Genomic DNA, 26,430 nt, shown 5'->3' with positions numbered 1-26,430 from the left:
ATACTTAATTTCGAAACTTAAAATTTAAAGAATTTCATTGCATTTCTAAAAGTTAATTGTTAATAATATTAAAATTTATGAAAATAGTAAAAATTCGATTTTAATTTTTATTAAAAAATTTTAATTTGAATTATTTTTTCTTTTGTTTTTTAACTTTAGAAACTGATCTTTTGAAAAAAATTTTAATGTTATACATTTCTAAGGTTTTTACGAGTAAATTAATTTCAATATTATAAAAATTTTATTTTAAATTCATTTATTCTATTTAATATAATTGAATTTTCGATATTTTTTAAATAAAACTTTAATAATGAAATTCTTCAAACTATATTAATGCTTCACTATTCGTTTAATTAAGATATTTTAAATTAATTATACATTAGTTTTGTTATTTTATTGATTTTAAATAAGAAAAAAATTAAAATTTTCTTAAATTAAAGTAGAATATTTTGTTCCCAATCCTAAATTTTTCTTTACAAATTTAATAACGAGAAAAAAAATCTTAATTCTAATAAAAAAAAAAATGTTGATTTTATATCAAATATATAAAATTATTGGCACGTATTTTTGATTTATTAAATAAGAAACATCCTCTGGTAAAAATTATCAATTTTTTTTTTTCATCCTTATTCTTATTTATAACCATTATATTGTATAACCGATGTGTTTTTTTTTTATTATAAATACGAAGATTTTATTTAAAATTTTTAATTTGTAATTGTTAATGAACACTATAGATTTATTCTATTTTTAAGAACTTGTTGATCGTAAAGATTTTTCAGTAAAACCTGCCTTAAATAGAAACTTTGAGATTTTACTTCAAATAGTTTTTGTACATTCAAATATTAGAAATTTTTTGATATTGACATGAATATTCTAATTATCGACAGCGAATGTGTTAATTATACAAAATTTATAATTCTTTTTTTTTTTTTTGTTACTTTATTTAATAATTTATTTCTAATGGAAATTCTGAATTTATATAAAAAAATTTTGATTGCAAATCAAATTATTTTTGCAATATCAAAAAAAAAACTCAAATCGGTTTATTAAAATTAATTTAGAAAATACCCGTTATCTGCTCGTCGCTAGCAATTTGATTTTTATTTCTATATAAAATCTAAGTTATAAAAAAAACTTTAGTTTTTTTTCTGTTTTACGAAATGGTTACATGAATTATATAAGTATCATACATATACGTACATGTACATTATTATAATATACTTATAAAGCTATCAACAAGAAAAAAAAATTTTCTTTAACACAAAATCAAGTTAATTTTCAAAAATAGTATAACTATTTTAATATTGTGTGTAAAAAATTTTGTTAAAAATTATAAATATTTCAATTATTTTTTCATAATTTTTTGAATTTAATAAATTTTTTTTAACTTGATTATGTGTAATTATTGCAATTTGTTAAATAATTATTAAAATAATGTTGTCCTTTTACTTTTTTAAATAAAAATATTTTTTTTATTAAAAAGTTTTCTAAAAAATTAATTAAAATTATTTTTGGAAGAATAATTTTCTTATAAATAATTCATTAACATTAACTATTTTTAGGCAATTTATAAATTTAAATGTAAATTTGATATTTTTATTTAGTAAAAGGGCAATTTTATTGATATTATAACAAAAACTATTAAGCCTGATTGAATTCTTTAATTTGGTATTACAAATTATTTAATATAAAAATAAAAATTATCAAAATTTTATTGTTATCTACAATTAAAAGACTTTTAACAAAAGAAATTTTTACTTATAAAAACAAATATATATATATAAATATAAATTTATCACAGATAAAAATTAATAATTAAAGAAATTTAACTAAATAATTAAAGTAAAATATAATAAAGTAATGAATTTGACTCAATATAAAACTCTGACTAAATATATTTTAAATTAAAAAATCAACCTAAAAACAAAACGAAATCACTATTTTTTATTGTTATGATGTTATTTGAATTTATTGTTGCAATATTTGAATTTCAATAGAAAATTTTTATTTAAATTCTTAAGGTTCAAGTTAATCAATATTAATTTATTAAGAAAATATAATGGAATTTTGATTCCAGAAGTAGTTATGTTGATAAGTAAATATTTAAATTTGTTAATAGAAACAATTAAATTTAAATTATTCAGCAATAATTGCTATAAGATAATAGAATTTAAAGCACCATAATTTGAAAAAATATTCAAATTCAATTTTAGTTTGGTAAAAAATTGTTCATACTAAAAATAAAACTATAAAAAATAAATAACAATTAAAAAAATTACAATTATATAAAAATAAAATTCAGTCTTTTATAAAAACAAATATTAGAGTACTCAATTTTTTTTTAGAATAAAATCAAAATAATAACAATTTTAATTGAAATTTCAACATTACATAAACAATTAATCAACATTTATATAACGATAAAAAACACATAACACCCAAACACAATTAAAAAGAAAACATTGAAAAACCAAAACTAAAAATTTTTTTGGTTAAGTCACTAAGTTTTATGTGTCCTAAAAAATTCAACATCTTACTCATAATTTACTTTACAATTTTTAATGCAATTCTATTTAAATATAAAATGTTCTACATAAATAATGAAACTTCATTATAATTTTAATTTTTTTCGCGGTAATTATGTAGTTCAATTAAGTAACCATTTATAGTAGCGCAAAATTCAATATGTTAATATTTTTAATATTCAAGAACTTCACTTTGTTTTGACAAAATTTGCCATAAAAACTTAGAAACTTGAAAATTAAAATAGAAATTTAAAAATTCATTTAATTAGACTTAGTGACAAAACACAAATCAAACACGTATTACTTCAAACAACATAAGTTACAAACAAAAAAAAATATATTTATCAATAAGCTATAAAAACAAAAAGCCTTTTAAAGTAGTATTGATTACTTTAGTAATTTTTAAAAATTTACATCTAAGTTAACAAAAACATACACACATAAATATATAAGTAAATATACATAATTTATATTTTTGTATATATTTAAAGCAATATGTGTTTATGCTAATTTTCATAGAAACTTAATAACTATTTAGTAATATTTAACAATTATTTTTATTTCTTTTGTTCTTATTAATAGGTATTTTATCAATAATTAATAAATATAACAATATTTTTATAAACGATTGCAAACATATTAAATTCTATATTTGATTTATTTGTAAATTATATATTTTATTGAAAATTACTATTACTTTAATCTTATAATTTAATTTTTTAAATTTTTCTTTTCATATTTTTTTCGTTTCTATAATTAATTAACACAACGATAACAACAATAACATATAGCAAATATGATAGTACTATGAAGAATCGCTAGCGGCAGCATCTTCGATAATTGAATTCAAATCAATATTGAATGAATATTCATAAACATTTGAATAGCGTTCTTTACGATCAATCCAAGGACTTCGATGATTCATATATAGATTACGTTTACTAACACGAAATATTTGACTGTCTTTAACGCTTTCATCATCGATTGGTTCACCACCGCCACCAAAATCACATTCTCGTAACGTTAAACGATTTGTTGGTGATTTTATTTCAAATGGTGGAATTTTTAATTTTGGTTTATGCGTATAAATTTTACGCATAGGTATACCAGTTTTTCTTTTTGATGTTTCTTTAATACCAGCTTCTTCACCACCACCAGATGAATCAACAGATTGTGTTGAACCTTGTCGTGCAACACCAAATTTCTTTGATAAACCATATAATGGTGAATGTGAACTAGAATCAGATCCACGTTGTGGTGAATAATATTCAAATTCACTTGGTATTGGTACAATTGAATTACGTTTATCGCTAAGTGAAGCGCGTTTATCAAATATTGAATGTCTTTTATCAACATGACTTTGTAATGTTATTTGTCTGTGCATAAGCGGTAATGGTGAATTTCGATCAAACGATGGTGAATATGGCATAGGCATTTGTCGTTTTAAGCGATACGATGCAAGTGGTGACTTACCGTTTTGTAAATTATCATAGCTACGATGACGATACATTCCTGATGCAGAAAGTGTCTAAATTTGAAAGTAGAAGAGAATAAAAAAAAAAAGAAAAGCAAAAAAGCAACAAATATTAAAAGCAAAACAAAAATGAGGGCAAAATATTGTTATTAGAAGTCTTTTGTTTTTTTTCTTTTTTATAAAACGAAATCAAATGAAAATTATTATTTTGTTTGATTTTGATATTAACAAACTGACTTTACAAAAACACACAAAATGACGAACCTCATCAAATAAGCGTGGTAAAGGTTTTAATACATCAGCTCCACTTATAACTGGCTGTTGCGTTATCATAGTTGGCGTTTGAATTGTTGGAATTTCTGTTACTGGATGAGCTGGAGAATATATCGGATGCATTTGTAACATAAAATCGTCAGTTACTACTCCTCTCCTATTATATTTTAATTATATGAAAAATTATATACTCATTTTAACCAAAATATTCTTTTTTAAAGCATTCAAAATTAATTTTCACAAACCTATCTATTAAGGATGGTGTCATTGGCCCACACAATATGTGAACACAATTTAAGCAGATATTCCCCCGGGAATAAGGATTAACAGCTCGTTGTCCACCTTTGGAGGAGAAAGAACCTTTGAGCTAAATTTTAAAAGAAAATTTTTATTAGTTATTCAATTCTTTCCAAATAATTTAAAAAGCAAATAAATTTTGGGTTGATAAGAATTACGTCTTCATTTGTTGTTTGATCACTTGTTGTTAAATATGTATGAAAACCAGCCAATCCAATTACTGACCAAATTGAAAAAAAGCAAATTATTGTAACTACAACACTACAAGGTGCTGATTTAATGACTTCCCATACTTCTTTTTTTTCTTTCATTACTGCAACGTAAACCATAAATTTTACTTTATAAATACTTCATATTTAATTTTTAATAATTGTATTTATGAGAAGGATTTCGTTAATTTTAAAGAAAAAATATTAAAACTTAAAATTCAGAATATCCACTTACATAGTACTAGATGAGTTATTGAACATGAAAATATAAATACTGCTAAAAATGCCAAAGATACTAGAAACATATAAAAAAATCGATAATTACGTTTCCCGACGCAATTTCCCACCTGAAAATGGAATTGTAAATAAGAAAAGAAAATTGTTAATATTATAAAATTGCTAAGTATTAAGATAATAGACAAAATAGGTGACTTGCTCAGTCTAGGCCAACAATAATAATTTTTGATAAGAAAGGATATTACCGTTGCTTTCTTTGTTTTATAGAGATTGAGAAAAGCTTATACGGTTTCTAAAAAATATGTTGAGGTAAAATGAAATTTTACTCTTATTAGCCAGCAAAACGATCATCCTAAAGGTAGTATATGGCTTGAAATACAATAATATTTAAACTCTTACACTTCCCTTAGTATAAATTATTTGCCCGTAAATATTTAATATTGTAAATATTTACGGGCAAGTATAATTATTGGATTTCAAACATTTATTAATTGAAATTTATTTTTAATATTGACCATGGTTATCGAAATCTTAAAAAATTTTTGGACCAAATTCTACAATTTGGCTTCATAATTATTTTTAAAAATAAAGCAGTTAAAAATAATAACTTACCCATGGACAATGATGATCAAAACGATCAACACAATTGTCACATAAACTACAATGTGATGCTCTTGGAGGACGAAAAATTTTACAAGTAAAACAATATTTTAATTTAACTACTTGTCCCTTAACTAAAACTTCTTTTGTCCTTGGTGGAGGACGATATGTTGGACTATTTAATGAATTTGGCACTTCTAAAAACAAAAAAGAAATTTTTGTAAATAGGTAATTAAAATTATTTTTTTTTCCAGTAAATATATTTTTTTAGTATATTTACCAATTTGTTTTTCTATATATGCTGCTTCATCATGTGAAGCTCTTGGTATTATGCCAGGATCTGTAAATGTTGTTCTCAATAAGGAACTCATTGTAAAAAAATATAATACCGCTCCTATAATTGGTATGAAAGGTGTTATTCTAGTTGCTAAATCTGGACAGCTATAATTTAAAAAAAAAAATGTTGATTATAAAATTTTTTTTTAAATTCTGAAATGAAACGGATGTATTTATTATTTATATTATTGCTTTTGTGAATGCCCGAATTAAAATATCAACCAATTTAACATATTTTATATTTTAAGTGACTTTTAGGCAATTAAAAACTATCCAAAATATTAAGTATTTGTTTTCTTTCTGAGGTTAGAATCCGGAAATATTTAGAACTGTTATACAAATGCTAATTATAGATTATATTTACGGTCATTACTATTGTGTGTTTATTAATATTGCTCGTTTTGTAAAGCTTTAAGCCTTTCCTAGAAGGGTGCATACCATTACAAATACCACGTGCTAATTAATGTAGAAACTTTTCCTATAGAGAAAGTTTACATTTTCTTACTAACATTTACTACTCATGAATTAACATAATTATTTTAAATATAATAAAAATTATTAACGTGAATGTGTGTTTCATGTTTAAATTTTATGTGTGAGGTTTTTCATATTTTATTTTCGAAAATGTAATAGGATCAGTAAAATATATTTTTTAATATAGTGCGCTCATCACCATTGTTTACGCTTCCAGTGTGCTCTTATATTTTACATAAAAAATTGTGTCACGTGTAGAAAAATTAAAATTTAATTTTTTACTGTTCTATTTTTTTTATTTTTAAGGAAGTATTTTTATCGCTTATTAAATATAATTTCTTTTTACATTTAAGGGAAAGTGAACTGAAAGAGACACTGTTTTCATATATCACTGGAAAAAAAAAAGAAGCAAGGTAACTTGAACACCTGAACGTTTCATAGTGCGTTGTATTAAAAAGTGAATTATGAACGCCTTACGGTATGCAATTTTTTTGTGTTTTAAAATATTGAAAATGCAATAATAATTTAACAGATTAAATGTCTTAAAATTGCTTTATAAATTCTAAGCATTTTCAACGTCTTTTAAAGTATACTGTTGAATAAACTGAATGGCCTACTCATAATTTGGTTCTCATTCAGATATTAAAATTAAATAGTGCTTGAATGACTCAAGTCAACATTTAATTCGCATTTTTATGCCCAAATTAAGGTCTGACCTATCTTTGGTTATTGACCATATATTTACATCAAAACTAAAGAATTATCAGATTGCCAAGACGGACAAATAAATAAATTTCAATAATTATTTTTCAACAAGACATATACTCGTACATACATATATATAACTACATGCATATATGCAGTTCAAAAATATTATTTTAAATAGTTGTCCTCAACAAAAAAAAAAGTATGCCCTCTTCTCTAATTTATATAAGTTGACCCTATTTTATCAGTATAAGTTATACATAAAGGATTTTTTTTTTAAATATTACATATAATATTCTTGATGTCCTTATGTATTCAAAAATTTTAATGCATAGTTTAATTTAAAAATGAATTAAAATTCATTAAATATACCTTTGTATGTATGTATGTATACATATGAAAAATATGCAATATATGTAAATGTATATGCAAGCATGTATAATGTAATTCGCTATTCAAAAATAGGTCATGTTCTTATATTTGATTAATGCATTTTAAATAGATAAGTAAATAGAAAGGTGAAATTTTTTAGCAAAAAAAAATCATGATTTTTCAACTGATATATACATATATAAATATATTTATACATATTATATTCAGTTATTATATTATATTTATGTATAATAAGCATACTTCTAACTTTGGATGCTCCGATAATTTTTTAGGGCATCGTCTTCTTGTGGGTGATTTTTTTTTCTTGTCTTTTTTATTTAGGGTTTCTTTAAAAGACGAAATTAGAGTGAAAGTATATATCTGACGTTTAAATTAATATACATAATATGTATACATAGTTATGTATATAAATTAATAATATTCAAAGCGGTTTTACATAGTTTATGTGTAAAGGTATTCCAAAGTGAAATAAAATCAAGAAAAATTTAGTCAACGTCTAATGCCAGAAATTTAATTAATCAAATTTTAGTAAATTTAAAAAAAATTTGGAAAGCCATCATTAATTTCTTATATAAATATTTTTCGGCCATATTTTCTTGCAGGTTGGGACAATTTATCGGATTTAATTTGGCAATACAATCGAAATTAATTCTTGGAGTGAAACTTAGATCTTGATTCACACGTCTTAATGATATCAAAATTAATTAAGTAATTTTTAAGCTAGAAAATTAATTCGTATCATTCTAGTCAAAATTATACGAAATTCAGTGAAAATTCATTAATAAAATTTTTATTTTAGGAAGCGACAAGTTTCTATAGTTGATATTTCAAAATTTTTACATGCGATAGCACCAAAATTCTAATCTAAAAAATATTTAAAGCACTGAAATATACTACGATCTTTCTTATATTTAATATAAAATAATTTTTATATTAAAATTTTTGAAATATTAAATAATAATTCAATAAATTTTTGCCCATTAACTTGTCATATAACATTTAATTGAAAATTATAATTTCATTATTATAGCTTCATCTCTATGGTTTTGAATAAAATTAATAGCTTTAATACTTAATTGTTAATTGAGTATATTCGATAAAAACTGCTTAAATGATGTATATGCCCGTATATTATCATTATTATAAACATTATTCTAACACCTATAACATAATATATGCGTTAATTACAATATTTTATTTACTAAAATTACATACTGATTGCATAGAGCTTAGTGTACATAGAGCATAATACACAACAAAATTATGACAAGATATTTAAATTTATATATGAATATATTATACTTGTATACATATATTAAATAATAATTATAAAAAATTTAATAATAATTTACTTACTCGTATGCAAAAAATAATGCACTGGTTCCAGTTATTAGGAAGCATGTTAAATAAAAAACTCCAGTATGTGGAGCTGACATCAATAAACCATCACAATAAAATTTATTACGACCAGCAAATATTTCCCATTTTCGGGTAATACGTGTATTTGGAGCCATTATTTGACAACAACAAAATAAATTCATTTATAATGATGGTAATAATTATATAAAAATTTTTAATTAACTCTCTAGTATTTGATATTATTATTGATGTTGATGATGATGATGATGATGATAATAGTAATGGTAATATAATTTTTAATGATGTTGATTTTGTTGCTAATGTCGTTATTATTTCATTTATTATAATAATATTTTTTAATATTCTTAATGATGTGGTTAATAATTTTTTTACAATAATTTTTACAATTAATGAAGTTAACCACAAATTTTCTATAATTTTATCTATTAATGCTTTTATATCAGACTCTATTGGTAATGTTAATTTCGTTGTAAATGTTGCTGTTATTTTTCTTGCTGTTGATGTGGTTGTTGCTGTTGTTTTTGTTGTTGATATTCTTTTAATATTTAATGCACCTGATACTGTTACTGCTCTTGATTTTACTCTTAATAATGAACTCTTAAATGATGTTAGTAATAATAGTGCTGTTAGTATTACAAACGGTAATGATGTGATAATAATTGTTGTTGTTGTTGCTGCTGCTGTTGCTTTTGTTATTATTATTTTTAATATATAAATTTGTATTAAAATTAAATTTACTGATGCTAATATTATCGTTTCTTGTTTTCTCAATAATAATGCTGGTGCTGACAATGATGATGTTGATGATGATAATGATGAAAATAAATTGATGATACAATTCAAGGATAGTAGATTGAAGAGTTTTTTAAAAAGTTTAAAAAATGTAAAATTTTTAATTTTAAACATTGGAGTTTTATCCTTTCAAAGGATTCAAAAGTTGTAATGAAAAGTTTTTTTTTTTTTTGTAGAGAATTGATGATTCTTTGTTGTTTTTATTTTTCTTTTTAAAAAAGTAAAAATGATTTCCTTTTCTTTTTATTGTTATTTTCAGAGGTAAAGGAGAGTACCAGTTGATTTCACTTTTAGTTTTTGCAAAAAAGGAAAAAAATTGAATAAGTATCGGACATTGCCACTGATTTTGTTTTGTTGTTTTTGTAAGTCTTGTTTCTTTTTTAAATAATACTTTTGTATATAGTTTTGTAGTACGGATGACAATTTCAAAAATTTCAGGCTTTTCTTGTTTTCTTTTTGTGTTGCTGTAAGAGGATTGTTTTTTTTTTATGGAGCTGAAATTAAAAATGAAGAAAAAAATTGTGAAAAGCAATTAAAAGTTTTTACATTTTATATTACGTTTAGAAGATTTTTTTAATTTTGCTAATTTAATTACAATTTTATTTTTCACCTATTTATTTTTGAATACAAGTAAAAAGAACTAAGTAAACCATTCCACTTAAGTTAAATATAAGGGAAAAATTTTATTCATTTATAAAAAAATTCTTTTTCTAATTGATAAAAGTAAAATAATTAAAAATAGGAAGAAAAGAGACAAAATTACTGAAAGATTATTGGAAAAACGGATAAGATGTAAGGGAAAGTTTAAAAATTTTCATTTAAAAATTAAATTTATTTAATTTGCATAATAATTTTAATAATAAAAATAATTTGGAATAGATTGTAACTAACTTTAAAGAGACTTGAGTTTTTGCATTGATTTTGTTTCTTATGGGAGGGAGTTGCCTTGAGAAAAGGCATATCCTTTGAAAAGAAATTTAGTTTCATTATAAGAGTTTCGCTTAATGAATTAAAAAAAATCGAAATTTCATTTTTAATTTAAGATCTAGGCATAATTTTAAAATTAGTTTCACAAGTTACAAAATTAAATAGCCTAGTAATGAACTTATTATTGGTGAATCTAAATCTACCTTGATCTACCTATTTCTTTTTAAGTTAAATACGGAACTAAGCTTATTGAATGTTAAATATACAAAACTGCCAAAAAATAACGTTAATGTAGGCATTTTACAATTGTCCCTTGTCGACAGAACTCTACATTCGTAAACCATATATATTTACATTCATCGCATTGACATAAAAAGCTGGTACATCAAAATTTTCCTTTTAAATTTTAAATTTTTTCTATAAGAATTTTCGACATTTGTATATATACTCTATTTTGTATATCTTCTATATCATCATCCAAAAAGGACATACAAGATTCATAAAAGAAAAAACTACTATGTTTAATTTTGATATTTTCTTTTTCAAAGAGATAATTCTTAGATTGCCCTTTTAAATCAGTAAAATTACACCACGATTTGAATATTTGTGATGTATATATGTACATATTATGTAGTGGTGAATGTAAAAATGCGTGCCTAAGAAATTCAAAACAGAATTGATTTCATAAATTAAGTAATCAATCTAAAATTATTCAACTTATAAGAACATTGTCAAATTCATAATTCAAAGTCATTCATTTCCTCCTATATTTACACAATAAATATTTTAATATGAAGTCCCTATACTACTTTAAATTATATTGTTACGACAATACAAATATTTTTAGTTTAGAATATATTAACTGAGTTTATTTTCATGAAAAAAATTTTTTTCATAAGTTAATTTTAAAAATATCTTCATATTTTTTCAGCTAGAAAACATTTAATAAAAAATTGTGAGAAATGCTGCTTATATTTTTCAATTGAAAATAAACATGGAAAATTAACTGTTTTGTAGTTTCAATTCAATTTAAAAGTTTGCCGAAGGATAACAAATAAATGTATATAATCTATACATAATGTGTATAGATTATATATATGTATAGATTGTATATAATATATATGTATATACAAAAGAAAAATGTAAAAATTTCTCTTTAGTTATGAAAAATTGAAATTTTGTAATCAAACGAAAGTAAAATCAGAAATAATATTGCATTTGTAGGAGCAGAGATTTATTTTCATATTGTTATACATATGTACATAAATATATACGGGTTCGTTGGTTGAGAAACTCAAATATTTAAACAATTTAATGCTTCATTATATTTTTAGTAAATTTCAAAATTTAATCTATGTATATACATATTTATAAAATTGCTATATATTTAACTTGTAGTTTGAAAAGTCGAAGTAGAAGAGAGAAAAATTTTAAAACTTTTCAATTAATTGCATTTTTATGTGATATGGACTAAATTTGTAAATCGAAATTCTTAAATAATATACTATAGAATTTGGTCGGGACTAATTGATTGCCAAGTTTATATTAAACTTTTAAATATAAAGAACTCAATAAGGTCACCTTTTTAAACATGTTGGAGATCCAGACCAGAATTGAATTCACACAAATTCTAAAATTACAATACAATTTTATTAAAACGTAATAAAGGCTTAATCTTATTTTGAACAGTATGGTAGTTCAAAAATGCCAGATAAGTTCCCATGCGCTCTTATCATTATGCTCAATTTTCACAGTCTCTATCGCATATGTATGTATGTTGAATTTTACACTCAATTACTCTATCCATTATCGATTCATTTTCGATTTTTTTTAAATTTTTTGTGTAATTTTATTTTGACATCTCAAAAAAGCAGAGAAAAGCAAGAAAAACGTCCTTCAAAAAAAAAAAAAAAAAAAGAAATTTAAACTTTCTTTGCAAGTTTCTTAACTTAAATTGTTCATAAAGATAACAATGTACGAGGAATTCATAATGATAGCCTAGCATTTTATTTTGTTGAGAAATATTCTGCTTGCGTGTAATCTGATTTGTATATGAATGTGTGCACAATACATATACATAATATCATTCATGACTTGATTCATACTTTCTCAACATTAATAGACTTTTAAATTTAGTTGCGAAAAAATAGACAAAAATTGACAAGTTAATATCGTAAATTTGTTTTTTCTTTTAAGAAAAAAATTATTATTGGACAAGTTTGCTTTCATCGTCATCTGTTCTTAATAGAGATAGAGAAAAATTTAAGGAAAAAGAAAAAGTTAAAAAAATCCAATGAAAACAATTTGGAAACAAACAAAAAGGAAAAGGTTGTTTTACAAGTCTAAAAAAAACTTTTTCTTTTGTTCGTAATCTTGCAAAAACCATTAATGATTCAAAAGATTTTTTTATAAAATTAAAGTATTAATTTATAATTCTGAAGACTTTAATTGGAATGGTGCGATATTAATTAAGAGGACAATCAAAAATTGGAAAAAAATGAATTTATTAATTTTGGTATGTTCGTTTGTTCGTCCATCTATACGCTTTTTCGTACGAATGCATCTTTTCGTAAATACTTCTTTTAAATATCATTCCCATCCTGAAGGTATGCAATAATTATGATGAGTTTTAGCACATTAATGAAAATTATTTAAAATCCGTTTTTTTTTCTCTTGTACAATTGAAATGTGCTACTCTGCAAGCTATGTATTCATTTGGCTGAAATTTATTCAAATTGATTTCGTAACTATATCAAAAATAAATTGTCTTCCGGGTAAGATTTGCGTTCCGGGTAAGAGCGGAATTCAAAGAAACTGCAGGGCGGAAGAGCTGGTTGGACAAGGAACGACTTTTTGGATCCTACCTAAAAAGAACTTGGGAATGTTTTTGAGCACGTCAAAGCTGTTGCCACGCAATGCGGCAATGGAGCAAGCCAACCGCAAGTGAGTCTAGATTCGAGTCGGACGGTGGATCTGATATCGGAGCTGTTGTAGTAGTTATAACTGGGCACTGCCTCATTAGCGAACACGTTAGGATGATAGAACTCTTCGTTATTAATTTCTGCAGGAGCTAGTGTGACGAAAAGGAGGATTAGACGATCTTCTGTTCTCATGACCAACGGGGAAAGCGGGGTCGCATTTTTCTCGCATTCGGATCTTACGAATGAAATAAGCCCTAGTTTAAGTATACGAAATGAACACATTCAATTTTTTTTTTCAAATAGCTAATAGATTTAGGCTGGTTCCTTTGAAAACTTTGAATCTCGTGCTAGTTAGAAATTTGGCGTAAATTAATTTTGTTATTATTGGCAAGTATAGACTTCAGGAATCAAAATTTCGCTAGTACAATAAAACGAAATAACTTTTTATTTCATCCCGCATAAACCTGACCTACCCTTATCTATAAAATGTCAAAGGAATAATAAAAAAAAAAGAATTCCCAAATATTTTGTAAATATTTTACAAAAGCCAAAAGAAAAAAAAAAGATAAGTTTGGTTAGGTCAGATTGTTTTTCAGTTTTTGGATTAAATTCAGAATTCTTAAATTAAATCGATTAAATGGTTATTTAGGGTTAAAAATTTTTTGCTAAAAATAATTACAAAAAAAAAAATTTACAAATTTGGTTTTTTTTTCTTGTTGTTTGACCTAATTTTTTTTTTTTGCCTTACCTGATAACTATAAAGGTATATGTGATTATATTATGATTTTATTATAGCCTTAATAATTTATTAGACTATATATGTGTTTTTTGCTGTATATATAAAGGATGTGCGCATTACTTATACATAAAAAGGATATTAAAAAAATATTATCAATTTTTGAATTTTATATACAAATTTTCCAATATCCTTTTAAATATTTGATATAAATTTAATTAATTTTTTTTTCATTCATTTCTCCTCGATTTTTTGTTCTTTTTTTATTAGATATCCTTTATCATATTTGTTCTTAAAATTTTCAAGATAAAAATTCTTCTTTTTTGTTTTATTATTATATTGGTGTTGTTGTTATTGTTGCTTATTTTAATCTAATTTGTTTTCAGTGTGGTTGTTGTTGTTGAGGTGTGATTATTGTATCTGATTCAAGTTAAATGCATGGTTGAACTTTATTTTCTTATTTCTGTTTTCTTCTTTTTCCTCCTTATGTTGTTAGTTCCCCTAAAATATATTATCCTTGTTGTATTTTAAAAGTTATTCTTTAAAACAATTTCTTGTATTATTTTTTTTTTTGTTTCGAGTTCATTTAAATTTGTTTGGTGTTTTTCTTATATTGATTTTAAGTTGCTGCATCTTTTGAATTGATTTTTTAATTTTTCTTCTTTTTAATTTGATTTAGTTCTTCTCTTATTCTTGACCTGCATTCAGAAAAAAGAAATAATATCAAAAATTTATATTGAAAACAAAAATAAATAGAAAATTTTACTTTTACTTTTATATGAGAATTTTGCAGTATCATAACAATAATTATGAAAATGAATGCAGAACAAATTAAATTTGAAAAAGGGTAAACGAACAAAAAAATTTAATGCAAACTACACAAAGGACTTACTATTGTTTTAAATACACATGACCTCTGTTCAATATTTCAAAAATTATTTTTTTTATCTTATAATTGCAAAAATAGTTTAACATCTGGCCAGTATTTTTATTATTAAATTTCTGTTCTAAAATTTTAGAAATGTACTTAAATTTTATTATAATTTTCAGGTCTTATAATATATTAGACACGTTTCCGTACGTTTATTCTTCGAGAGTTCCCCTTTAAAGACTCCACTTTTCTTGTCTTTTTTTACAACAGAAATCTGAAATTTTTTGAATGAATGCATTCTTGTAAGAAAACTGTTTCATAAGAAAAAATGTTTTGTCTATTCACCTCCTTTATAGCCAGGCGTTCTACACCTATTAGGGGCGTAAGATCAAAAGCTTTCATTATGAATGTCGTAATAATCAAATGGTCGTTAAAATTGACTATTATCTTGACATGGTCCAAAATTACAAAATTTTTCTGTCTTCTTTCCCTCACAACGTGCGCAACCTCTTATTATTAAAAAAATTTAAATTTTCGGTAAATTATTTCTTTGAAACCTTCTGTTCGCTTCAACAAATTTCTATAAGAATAAAGAAGCAACTATTGATGTCTTCTTATCATCAGGGTACATAAATTATATTTTCCCAAAGATTTTCATTCTATGATAATATTGAACTTTTGTTGTTCGTTCGACTAAACCATTCAAAAATCGAAATATTTCAATATTGAACGAAAACGTGTTTACATAAGACAACAAGTTATAAGAAAATTAAAGGGCCCCAGTTTTAGGATGAACATTTCAATTTTAAATTTTTTCATCCCTTGTGCCCCTTTGCTATTTTGTTACACGAAATTGAATATTTTTTTGAAAAAAAATGTTGTTATTATTTGCACATAGTTTTCACTATTTATTTGTATAGTGAGAAAATTTCAAATTGTCATTTATACATTTATATAATAGTATAACAGATAATAAAATCATAAAATTGAATATAAATTATAAAATCATAAAGTTTTGTTGTGTAGCCGGAAAAGATAAATTTAAATATTTCCTGTTCTACTCGTATATTTACATATTTACATTTCATGCAATGTAAAAATTTTAGAAAGGTATTCGTTGTCGTGCATTTTCATAAAGTATACAAGTAATTTTTTCCGTTTTTATATATGAAAATTTTATATTCAAGTTTACATAAATTGATATTGGAAGTGAGTTCTAAATCGGATATTTGATTTTATAAATGGATTTTATTTAAATTTGATTGAAATGAGAAGCATTCAACGTTATCCCATTATATTTAATCTTATACATATAGTATTTTGTATTTTGATATTTTGATATTTATATGAAAATTTCTGAACTGAACTAATAACATGTGCACTATCTTCACAGATCCACATGCGTGACGGCAAAAAAGATGTAGCCGAAATACGACCTTGGGAAATCAGAGGGAGATTATCTACCAGACGGCAGTTTATACGGACACTGGCAGGGAGTATAAGACTAGGGTGGGACTACCCTTCAACACAACGTGAAGAAACTTCACAGCTGCCGGAAAATGGACAGGAAGGAGACAATTTTTCAGTATTCTTACGAGTGTCCGGCTCTGAGCGCTGCCAGACTGGTCACGTGGGGTAGAGCTTGTGTGGCATGGCTAAAGAAGATATTGATAATTAGCATCGAGAGAGAGTAGAGCTTGTGTGGCATGATAGTTTAGATCTTGCTTAAGAGAACCGGGTGGCTTAGATAGGCCATCTGTAATCGTCCTCATGACGATTTTTTGGTGGTCACGGGGAAAAACAGCACATTTGTGGTAATTGGGGTACGGTGGACCTGCTAAACCTGTCGCGTCAACAAGCCAACCAACCTTTACAGAAAAAATGGAGCAGATTGAATATTATGACGTTTGAACTTTTTTTACCGGAAAGACTTTTAGAAGTAGCGGAACCAGATAGGTAGGTTGCATTTGCCTGATCGTACCGATATGAAAAAAAAATTAAGATTACATTAAACAGCTATGTGCAGTTGAAACAGCTATAAATAATTTTTTTCTTGTCTATGTACACTGATCTTAAACCAATAAACTTACGCCTTGCAAAGAACACATGATAATTTAAATATTAATGAATTCGACGTTTTTCAAAAAGTGATAAAAATTTTTAATCTACATTTATATTTTGTTATAAAAGAACAATTAAATCAAAGCTTACATATAAGAATTCAAAAATACGTGGTGATTTTTATGTAACCAAGAAAAAACGAAACCAAAAAAATAAAAAACTTGTGTAAGTAATAAGAAATGGCCAAAAATACAAAGATCAACACTTTTAAATTATTTAATTTTTTTTTTCACCCGTCTTGTTCCTTTTTGCTGACCGCATTGTATTCAATATGGGAGGTATGATAAAAGTAGCGAATTTCACATGTCTAATTTTTCAACACAAGTTGGTTTGTGAACTAGTTTTTGTAGGACGCCAGTCAGACTTTTTTTGTTAGGTAAATCGATTTTGCGTTAGGTAAATTTTTAGGTAAACCGATTTTTATGAAAATTGTGATCTGAGCTTAAGGTTACAATGTGATGAGTTGATTAATTTCTGATGGAATATGTCAGATCTCAGCAATTGGACTTTTACGTTTTAAAGGATTGGTCTTAAATGTGACCAAATTTTTTATAAATTTTAGCTCTTACTAACAAATATCACAAACCCTTAACAGCTTTTTGATTTTAACAATCAGATGACAAAAAATAGAAATAATTTACCAATTTTCTCGAAATTGAACATATCTCCGGTCATTAAATTGATGATCTAGTATTTTTCAGGAACAGAAGTGGATTTTACATTCGACCAAGTCAACTATGACAAGTTTTTCATAGAAACCAGATCCCAGAAAATGAATCTTTAATATTGTAATCATTTTAACCAAGAGTTCAGTATACCAGCTTCCCTAAAATTTGAAACAAGTACTAAAAGTCCATTTGGATACTCTTGCACAAATCACTAAAATAGAAACTTTTTAGTCAGTAATTTGCTGACCACAACCAAATTTTTTTTTCAATTACTCTCGTCTCCTGTTTTCTATTTTTTTATAACTATTATTTATTTATCAGCACAATATCTAAGTCAATTTTAGGCAACACAATGTGTGTAATTGTAAGAACATTTTTAAAGAACACAACCAATTATGAAAATGTGTACACATAAATTTTATCAATAAAGGATAAAGAATATTCGGTCGTTTTTCTTTCCTTTTTTTCTTATTTTTATTCATATTATGGTGAAAGGCACCATCTTTCTTTGTTATTAAGCTGGTTATATTTTTATCATAAAGTATACAGAGAGTAAAAAAAAAATATCTAAGTATAACAGGATTCTATTTAATTCACTGAACTTTCATTGTTATCTCATCATTTAGTAATCGGTACATAAAAAGAAATTATAAGAAAAAGAAAAAAAAAATTAAATAAAATAGGAAACAAGAAAATCCTTACTCCATTCGTTGAAATTTTTTTTTTCTTTTTTTGTATGTGATGTTTTTGCATCCTTTTTTTTTCTCTCAAATATTTTATGTTTCTTTGTTTGCTTCTGTCTCTCCCTTTGATTTACTTGGATCGTTGCCAGCCAGCATTTCTTTTTTTTCTCAACTTGCTTTTATACTTTTCTTCTTTCTATCAAAATATTCCTGTTATGTACTTTTGTACTTTTATATTTATGTACGAGTACGCATACTGATGTTATACATTGTTAATTTATTATCAACAAAAAAGAAAGTGTTGTTGCAGGGTGTTTTCTCAAAGTGAAGTGGAGTACTGAGAATATTAAGCTTTATATAAAGAATATTAAAAGAATTTGAAATTAGAAAGCAAATTAAATTTAATACAAAATTTTTTTTTGGTAAATTTCATTAACAACAAAGACATTTTCAAATCAAGAACTCCTATGTTTTTAACAAGAAAAATATTCGAAATATATGTTAGTGTCTATGAATATTGCTTTATGTTCTAATTCGGCATAACAAATAATAAAAGGACATCTGAAGTACGTGATGTTAAAATATATAGTTTCAACTTCGGGGTTCGTGTTATCACTGAATTTGTTCACTGACCATTGTCCGTTAAAATATCACTTGCACAAACTGAACATATCGGACTCCCTTTTGTGTAGATTTTGCTGAGACGACGAAGAGACAGCCACACATATTCTGTGTAACTGTCCTGCTCTAGCTGTCAGGAAGTGCAGTTGCTTTGGGCGAGGGTTTCTCAGTATGGAGGAGTTCACGTGTAACCCTAGAGGGATATCATCGGCTATTTATTTGAAATCCGAATAATATAAGTGCAAAATATGAGGAATACAATAAGCCATGTTTGACTGCGGTGGTCGAATGGGAAGAATTCCTTCTGCAAGATCTGGCTCGGTTATGGGAAAAATGATCACAAGTGCTGAAATTTTGTGTCTTTTTCGGAGCAATAATTTTTTTTTTTAGTTTGTTTGGAAACTTTGTTGTGTACTTTTAGTAGTTCACGATTTAAGGGTCCAAATGTGATGAATTTCATTTTTTGATAAATTGATAATAAATTTCACACACTTAATACTTATTTATATCAGTGAGTTGTATAGGATTAATAAGAATTCGATAATAATAGATTTCGAATTTATTTTATACTGCATAATCCGCCAGTTTAATAAATTGCCTTATTAATCAACATTTCTTTAATATTATCAGTTAATTATCATGTAAGTATTAGAATGAAACACCTTGTCTAATAGTATAGTTACATTAAATCCTTATTTATTTACATACTTACACAAAAATAAGTACTTATGTAGGTATACATTTATAATTTTTTGCTTTATACGTGATTTTGCTATTTTTTTTATTATTCTTCTTTGTTGTTTTTTTTTTTTCATTTTATTATAACATTTTCGTTATTTAGTTACATGCGAGATGAATAACATTATAAATTTTCTTGCATGCGAAAAAAAAAAATTAAAAAATAAACAAGAATTACAGACAAAAAACAAAAATGGAAAAAAGTTCACGAAGTCATGACATACAAAATGGTTGGTGGGTTGGTGGGTTGGTGGGTTGATGGGTATACGTATGGCATTCAATATCAGCAGTAGAATCATATATAGAGGAATAGAACTGTTATAATGTTGATGATTAAGAAAAATTGAATGAATTTCGAAAAGTAAAAATTTAATACATTTTATCTTTGTGTATTTATAAATGATGTGTGCTAAAAGTATAGAGGAATTTATTTGCATACCATACAATAACATACAACATTAATACGTGTAAGTATGAATGTATACATATTTTGCAGATTTCTTGATATGTCCTTTCACTATTATACATGATGTAAGGTGTATACATGATGTGTAATTGAATTTTATGTACATCGTATATATTCGGAGTGTATATATATATGTATTTTGTATAACAGTATAATGAAATGACAAAAGTGAAACATTAAAGTATCAATTTACGGTATATTACCTAAATAACTATATAGATATGTTGTATATTAAGATAGAATTTTTTTAGGAGTCATGCCTATTTATTTCGATATTCTGCATATGTGCATGTGAATATATATATTTATATGTTATTCATATTTGTATTTATAGATTTGTTATTTTTTTATATAAAGATCCTTTTATCAAGTATAGATGATTTGTTTTCCTCTACTTTTACTTATTTTATATATGCGAAAAAAAAAACACTTATGTTAAATTAAAATTTTGCTTATTTAAAATTAGAATGCTATTTCAAAAAGAATGCTATTAAAAAATATTTTATGTAATATCATTTATATGTATACATATGCGGAAAATGCGGATTTTATACGGTTTTTATCTTGATGTAATTAAAAATCTGTGGCATAAAATGTTGCTTTGATTCAAACAGAGATTGGGAGAAAGAAAAAATAATTTTGTTAAGTTCATTTTTTTTAATAGAATATTGAAAATGATTTAAGTTTAAAATAATTTTATCATTGAAATATTGTTAAATTAACTATAATTTTGGATAAGAGATTCTTGAGGAGTATATATACAGTTATTAAGTATCAATGTTATCTTATTCATACATGATTTTTATAAATAATTACTAATTATTTAAAATTAATTCTGTATTGAAATGGAGCAAAAGATCATTGAATTGAAAACTGAAATTTGTATTTAATTATAAAAATTTTTTTAATAATTTCGATAAATGAACAAAATATAGAATCAACTCGACCTATATTTTACAATATTTACATAACCGATTGAGTTCAATACAATTCAAGGTGATTAATTTAATTAGTATAATGTTTAAATTAGTAAATTAAATTAGTAAACGTATGGTAAAGCACTTAATAATGAATCACCACACATACATATTTTGTATACATTTTAAAATTTCAAAAAAATAAAATCACTTATATAAGTTATAGAAGTTAAGAAAAAGGATTCTATACAATGCTGTGAAATATCTTCTTATTCTATATAGTGCCTCCGAAAAAGTAAAATTATTTTTTTATGGTAACACTCTTTTTAAAACTTTGTTTTCTTAAAAAGCGTATTAGTTATTTCCGTTCTGGAATAAAATTTAAATTCAAAATTGTAATTCGTCAAACTCCGATATTTTCCTTTTGTCAAAACTACATTGACTGAAAAATCGACAATTCGACACATCAATCGGTAATTATTAATTGAAAATACATTTGAATTTTAAATACACATATGAACATACGAAGAAAAACTATGGCGGATAGGTTAACACCTAGTACTCAATGATTTGTGAAACTGAAGCTTAACTCTAAAAAATGCTCCTTTATACCACTTTGGAGCTTAAGTTTAATATTTTTATTAACTATGAGCTTTAGATAATTATAGATTTTTTCATATATGATTTTGCAACTAATTGCCCGAAATTTACCAAATTTCGGCAGCGTATAGATTGATTCATAGGTCCATAAGACTAAATTCCGTGTTCCTCTGTATTTTGAATATTTTATTATTTATGATCGAAATTATTCAATAATTATATTAATATAATAATTTACTATATGACGCACGTATTATGCAAAAAAAAACCTTACTGCATTATGTTTTGAACTTACATTAAGCATTTAGTAGAATTCAAATAAACTATATTTTATAAAAAAAAAATTCTTAATAATTATTGCTATTGATATGAAATAAATAATTTAGTTTTTACCTGATTAGAAAACATTTCTAAAAAAATTCAATTTTTCTAATATTTTTAGAACATGCAATAACGTTTTCACTTTCTGTGGGAATTCTTTTTTTAAATAATCTTACAATGTTATAAATATTTAAGTAAAAGCAATACTGAGCACTGAAATCAAGCGTCCTTCATAAATATTGCTGTTGTATTAAGTTGATTTTAGAAATGTTAGTCTGAAGCACACCCTTGTTTTAAATTTAAATTTTTGCAAATTTGGTCTGAGATTTCAAAATTTGATAAATATCGTTGACGTCATCATAATGTAGAGACGCATATACCACAATTTTGTTATATCGAACTTAACAAATTATTGAAAAAAATTATACTTTCTCCGATTATCCTTTGCTTAGAAAAGAAAGTTTCAAAAATCCGAGTATGTTTTAAAATTTTTATAAATTTTAGAATTTGTTTTATTTTTTTTTTTGAAGACAATTTTGAAGAATTGATGATAAATCACGTAAAGCCTAATTCTATACAATATAAATGAAAGGATTTATGTGCATTCTTAACAAATAACAGAAATTTCGAACAATAGAAAAATTCGTCAACATATCATTTACATTTCAGGTACCGTACTTGATATTTTTACACCTACTTATATTTTATTTAATAAAAAAAAAATGGAGAACATCTTTTCATTTGATTTCAGAACTGATATAAGAGGAAAAGGAAACTAATAACTAGTCATGTTTTCGGCAATATTCGGAAATATTTTTTTGTGAATATCAATTGATTCACAAAAAAATAATGTAAAATTTGATGTTTTATTCAAAAAATGTAGTCAATCTAGCCCATACTTTGCAAAATGTTACACATTTTTCATTAACAATAAAATCATTTACATGTAGCCTTAAATCTTTGAAAATAAGGAAAACAGTTATTCTTTTGAAATAAATTTCTTTTTAACCATATAATTTTTGCATAAATTTAGGGGAGATCTGAAAGTTACAAATATCTTGTACTAGTACATTAAAATTAAAATTAAAATAGACTCTTGATTAATTCTGTTTAAGTATAAGGGCATACTATTAGGTAAGAACACAATAACTATAATATTTTTATTTTTATAGAAGTTCGATAATACTAATGGTAATGAAAAAATTTGCGATTCGAAACAGACTTTTTGAAAAATATTTAGCATACTGAAGAAGCCACCGAATAAGATTAGATAACGCTATATTACCAGCATATGGATGGGACGGATACGAAAAATTTTGTTTTTGAAAATAATTGATCTACTTATCTTACTAAATTTTAGTTTTTTCTTTTGAGTGCGAATTAATTTTGTAAAAGGACGGCCAGCCCAACAAATGAAGAAACACAGTAAAACAAACTCTGACGAAATTTATTTAAATTTTTTACTATGAAATTAATGTAACATTAATATGGTCATTTTTATATAAGAAATACTAATTATATACTTGGGTTCAAATCCCACGGGTGCCGCATTAATTATATGATGCACTCTATCGCCACAGCGGTACCAATATAGCTAAAAAAATAATATCTAATATCAGTATAAAATTATTAATATAAAATAATTACCTATAATTCTATATCCAATATGCAAGCAGCAACAAATAAATAATACAAAATATAACCTATCTAAATAATATAATAATATAATAAACATATGTAAAATAAAATGACACTGACATCTGACATACAACACCACGTCAACGTCAACATCTAAACGTCAGGGATGGGTATAGCCGCAGCGACATCTGGCGGAAAAAACTGGCGACGTCTTACCACGACGAAAAAAGTGGTCTTCTACAGTAGGCCAATCACCTGCTTAGACAGCACAAAATAGATTAAACGCAAAACTAGACATAGCCTCGGAAATAAGAACGATCTCACGGTAACGAACATCAGAACGCATATAAGGACAAGAATAGCACAATGGAACGTCCGTACCCTCCGTGAAGCATCAAGGCTTGCACAACTAGAACAACAAATGAATCTCTACAAAATTAACATCCTGGGTATTAGTGAAATGAGGTGGAATGGTCACGACGAGTCGATTACGGCAAATGGCAACACCCTGGTATATAGTGGGAAAGATAAGGGAGGTGAGAGTGGTGTGGGCATAATCATCAGCAGAAAATTCAAGGCGGCTTTGGAAAAATGGGATCCAATCTCCGATCGGATTATCCAGGCTCGTTTCCGCACTAAAGTCCGACACATCACTGTCATACAATGCTATGCGCCAACAGAAGAAGCCGAGGACGAAAAGAAAGACGACTTCTACGACAAACTCACAGCCACACTGCTTGGAATTCACAAAAGCGACATAGTCATACTAATGGGTGACCTGAACGCGAAAGTTGGCAGCGACAACAGCGGTCTACAAAAAATTATGGGAACACACGGCATAGGGCGTAGAAACAACAATGGAGAAAGACTGATAGAACTTTGCCAGACCTTCGAACTTAGCATCTGTGGTACCATCTTTCCCCACAAAGACATACATAAATATACATGGTCCTCGCCAAATGGCAAAACAAGAAACCAAATTGACCACATATGTATCAGCAGAAGATGGAGGAAATTCATGATGGATGTGAAAAATAGAAGAGGAGCAGATATAGACACCGACCACGAACTGCTGACAGGCGATCTCAGACTAAAAATGGAAAGGAAAAGGCAACATAACACCAGAAACAAGCGCTACAACACACAGAAGCTCCAGAACCCCCAAACTGCTAACAGATATGCCAGTAGACTGCGGGAAAGGCTGCCGTTTGACCAGGAGCACCCATGGGAAGAAATTGTGACGAAGATTCAAGAAACTGCCGAAGAGACACTGGGTAGAGAACAGGGCCAACGAAAAAAATGGATCTCTGACGAGACTTGGGACCTCATCAACAAAAGGAGAAATGCTAAGCAACTAGCGACCACTGAAAACAATAACAGATCTCCACAATATCAGATCTTAGCAAAGCAAGTTAAGAAGGCCGCTAGAAGGGACAAACGGAGATACCTTGAGCAGATGGCGTCCCAAGCGGAGCAGCACGCCAACCAGAACAACATGCGCAGCTTGCACCGAATAATTGGCAATCTTACCGGGCAAAAAGAAAACACAACACGCCCTGTCAGAGATCGAAATGGCAACCTAGTGACAAATGAGGAGGCCCAGCTGGAAGTATGGAAACAACATTTCGAATCCATTAGCAACATAACATATTCATCCAGCGAAGGAACACATGACAGCAACCCAATCAGAAGACAAGCAAACTTAAGAATTTCTGAAGATCCCCCAAGCATCGGTGAAATAAAGACAGCCATACGAGCACTTAAACATAACAGGGCCGCAGGGAGTGATGGTATAACAGCGGAACTTCTTCAGGCGGACGCACAAACTACGGCCCAGCTGCTAGAACCACATATATCCCGAGCTTGGAGTGAAGAAAGTGTTGCGCAGTCATGGAAGAAGGGCCTAATCATCAAGCTACCAAAGAAGGGCAACTTGACTCACTGCGATAATTGGAGAGGCATTACACTACTGAACATATCATACAAGGTCTTGGCAACAATTATCCAGAATCGCTTAAGAGAGAAACTAGAAAATACAATACGTGAAGAACAGGCTGGGTTCCGACCGCATCGGAGTTGTGTCGATCAAGCAAACACACTCCGAATAATAGTCGAGCAATCAATAGAATACAGAACACCACTATACATGCTCTTCGTGGACTTCAAGAAGGCTTTCGACACAATCAGGCGCGATGCGATATGGAAAGCACTCAAAGACAGGGGAACCCCAGACAAAATTATCCGCCTGATCCAAGCGCTGTACGCGGAAGCCGAGCTCGCAGTACTACACCGAGGAAAAATAAGCGAGTCTTTCACCACCCAATCAGGAGTCAAGCAGGGTTGCCCGCTGTCGCCGATGCTCTTCACAATCGTGCTGGACAACATCCTACAAGTCGCCTGCTCACAAAGAAGGGGTATAATCTGGAATGTGACTCAACACCTAGAAGATCTGGATTATGCGGATGACATCTGCCTTCTCTCCCACAAGATCAGTGACATGCAGA

At 26.6% G+C, this 26,430-nt stretch overlaps 1 protein-coding gene across 1 annotated transcript in view; it reads right to left on the bottom strand.

Annotated features, from left to right (window-relative positions):
• The window catches only part of LOC129608686 (palmitoyltransferase app), a 124,839-nt gene that overhangs the window by 9,260 nt on the left and 89,149 nt on the right, over positions 1-26,430 (bottom strand). Inside the window, exons 3-11 of the mRNA XM_055520349.1 lie at positions 14,295-14,980; positions 8,883-10,192; positions 5,899-6,059; positions 5,631-5,815; positions 5,017-5,128; positions 4,731-4,885; positions 4,521-4,642; positions 4,267-4,432; positions 4,002-4,056 (exon numbers count right to left, since the gene is read on the bottom strand). Of these exons, the coding sequence (XP_055376324.1) occupies positions 4,002-4,056; positions 4,267-4,432; positions 4,521-4,642; positions 4,731-4,885; positions 5,017-5,128; positions 5,631-5,815; positions 5,899-6,059; positions 8,883-9,067 (1,141 nt within the window). The 5' untranslated portion in view covers positions 9,068-10,192; positions 14,295-14,980. The remainder of the gene's footprint in view (positions 1-4,001; positions 4,057-4,266; positions 4,433-4,520; positions 4,643-4,730; positions 4,886-5,016; positions 5,129-5,630; positions 5,816-5,898; positions 6,060-8,882; positions 10,193-14,294; positions 14,981-26,430) is intronic.

The sequence above is a fragment of the Condylostylus longicornis genome, unplaced genomic scaffold (assembly GCF_029603195.1).
Source record: "Condylostylus longicornis isolate FDR11 unplaced genomic scaffold, ASM2960319v2 ptg000033l, whole genome shotgun sequence".
NCBI classification, from domain to species: Eukaryota; Metazoa; Arthropoda; class Insecta; order Diptera; family Dolichopodidae; genus Condylostylus; species Condylostylus longicornis.
Note: the sequence above shows the minus strand (reverse complement) of the source record. Positions and strands in the feature narration are given on the sequence as shown.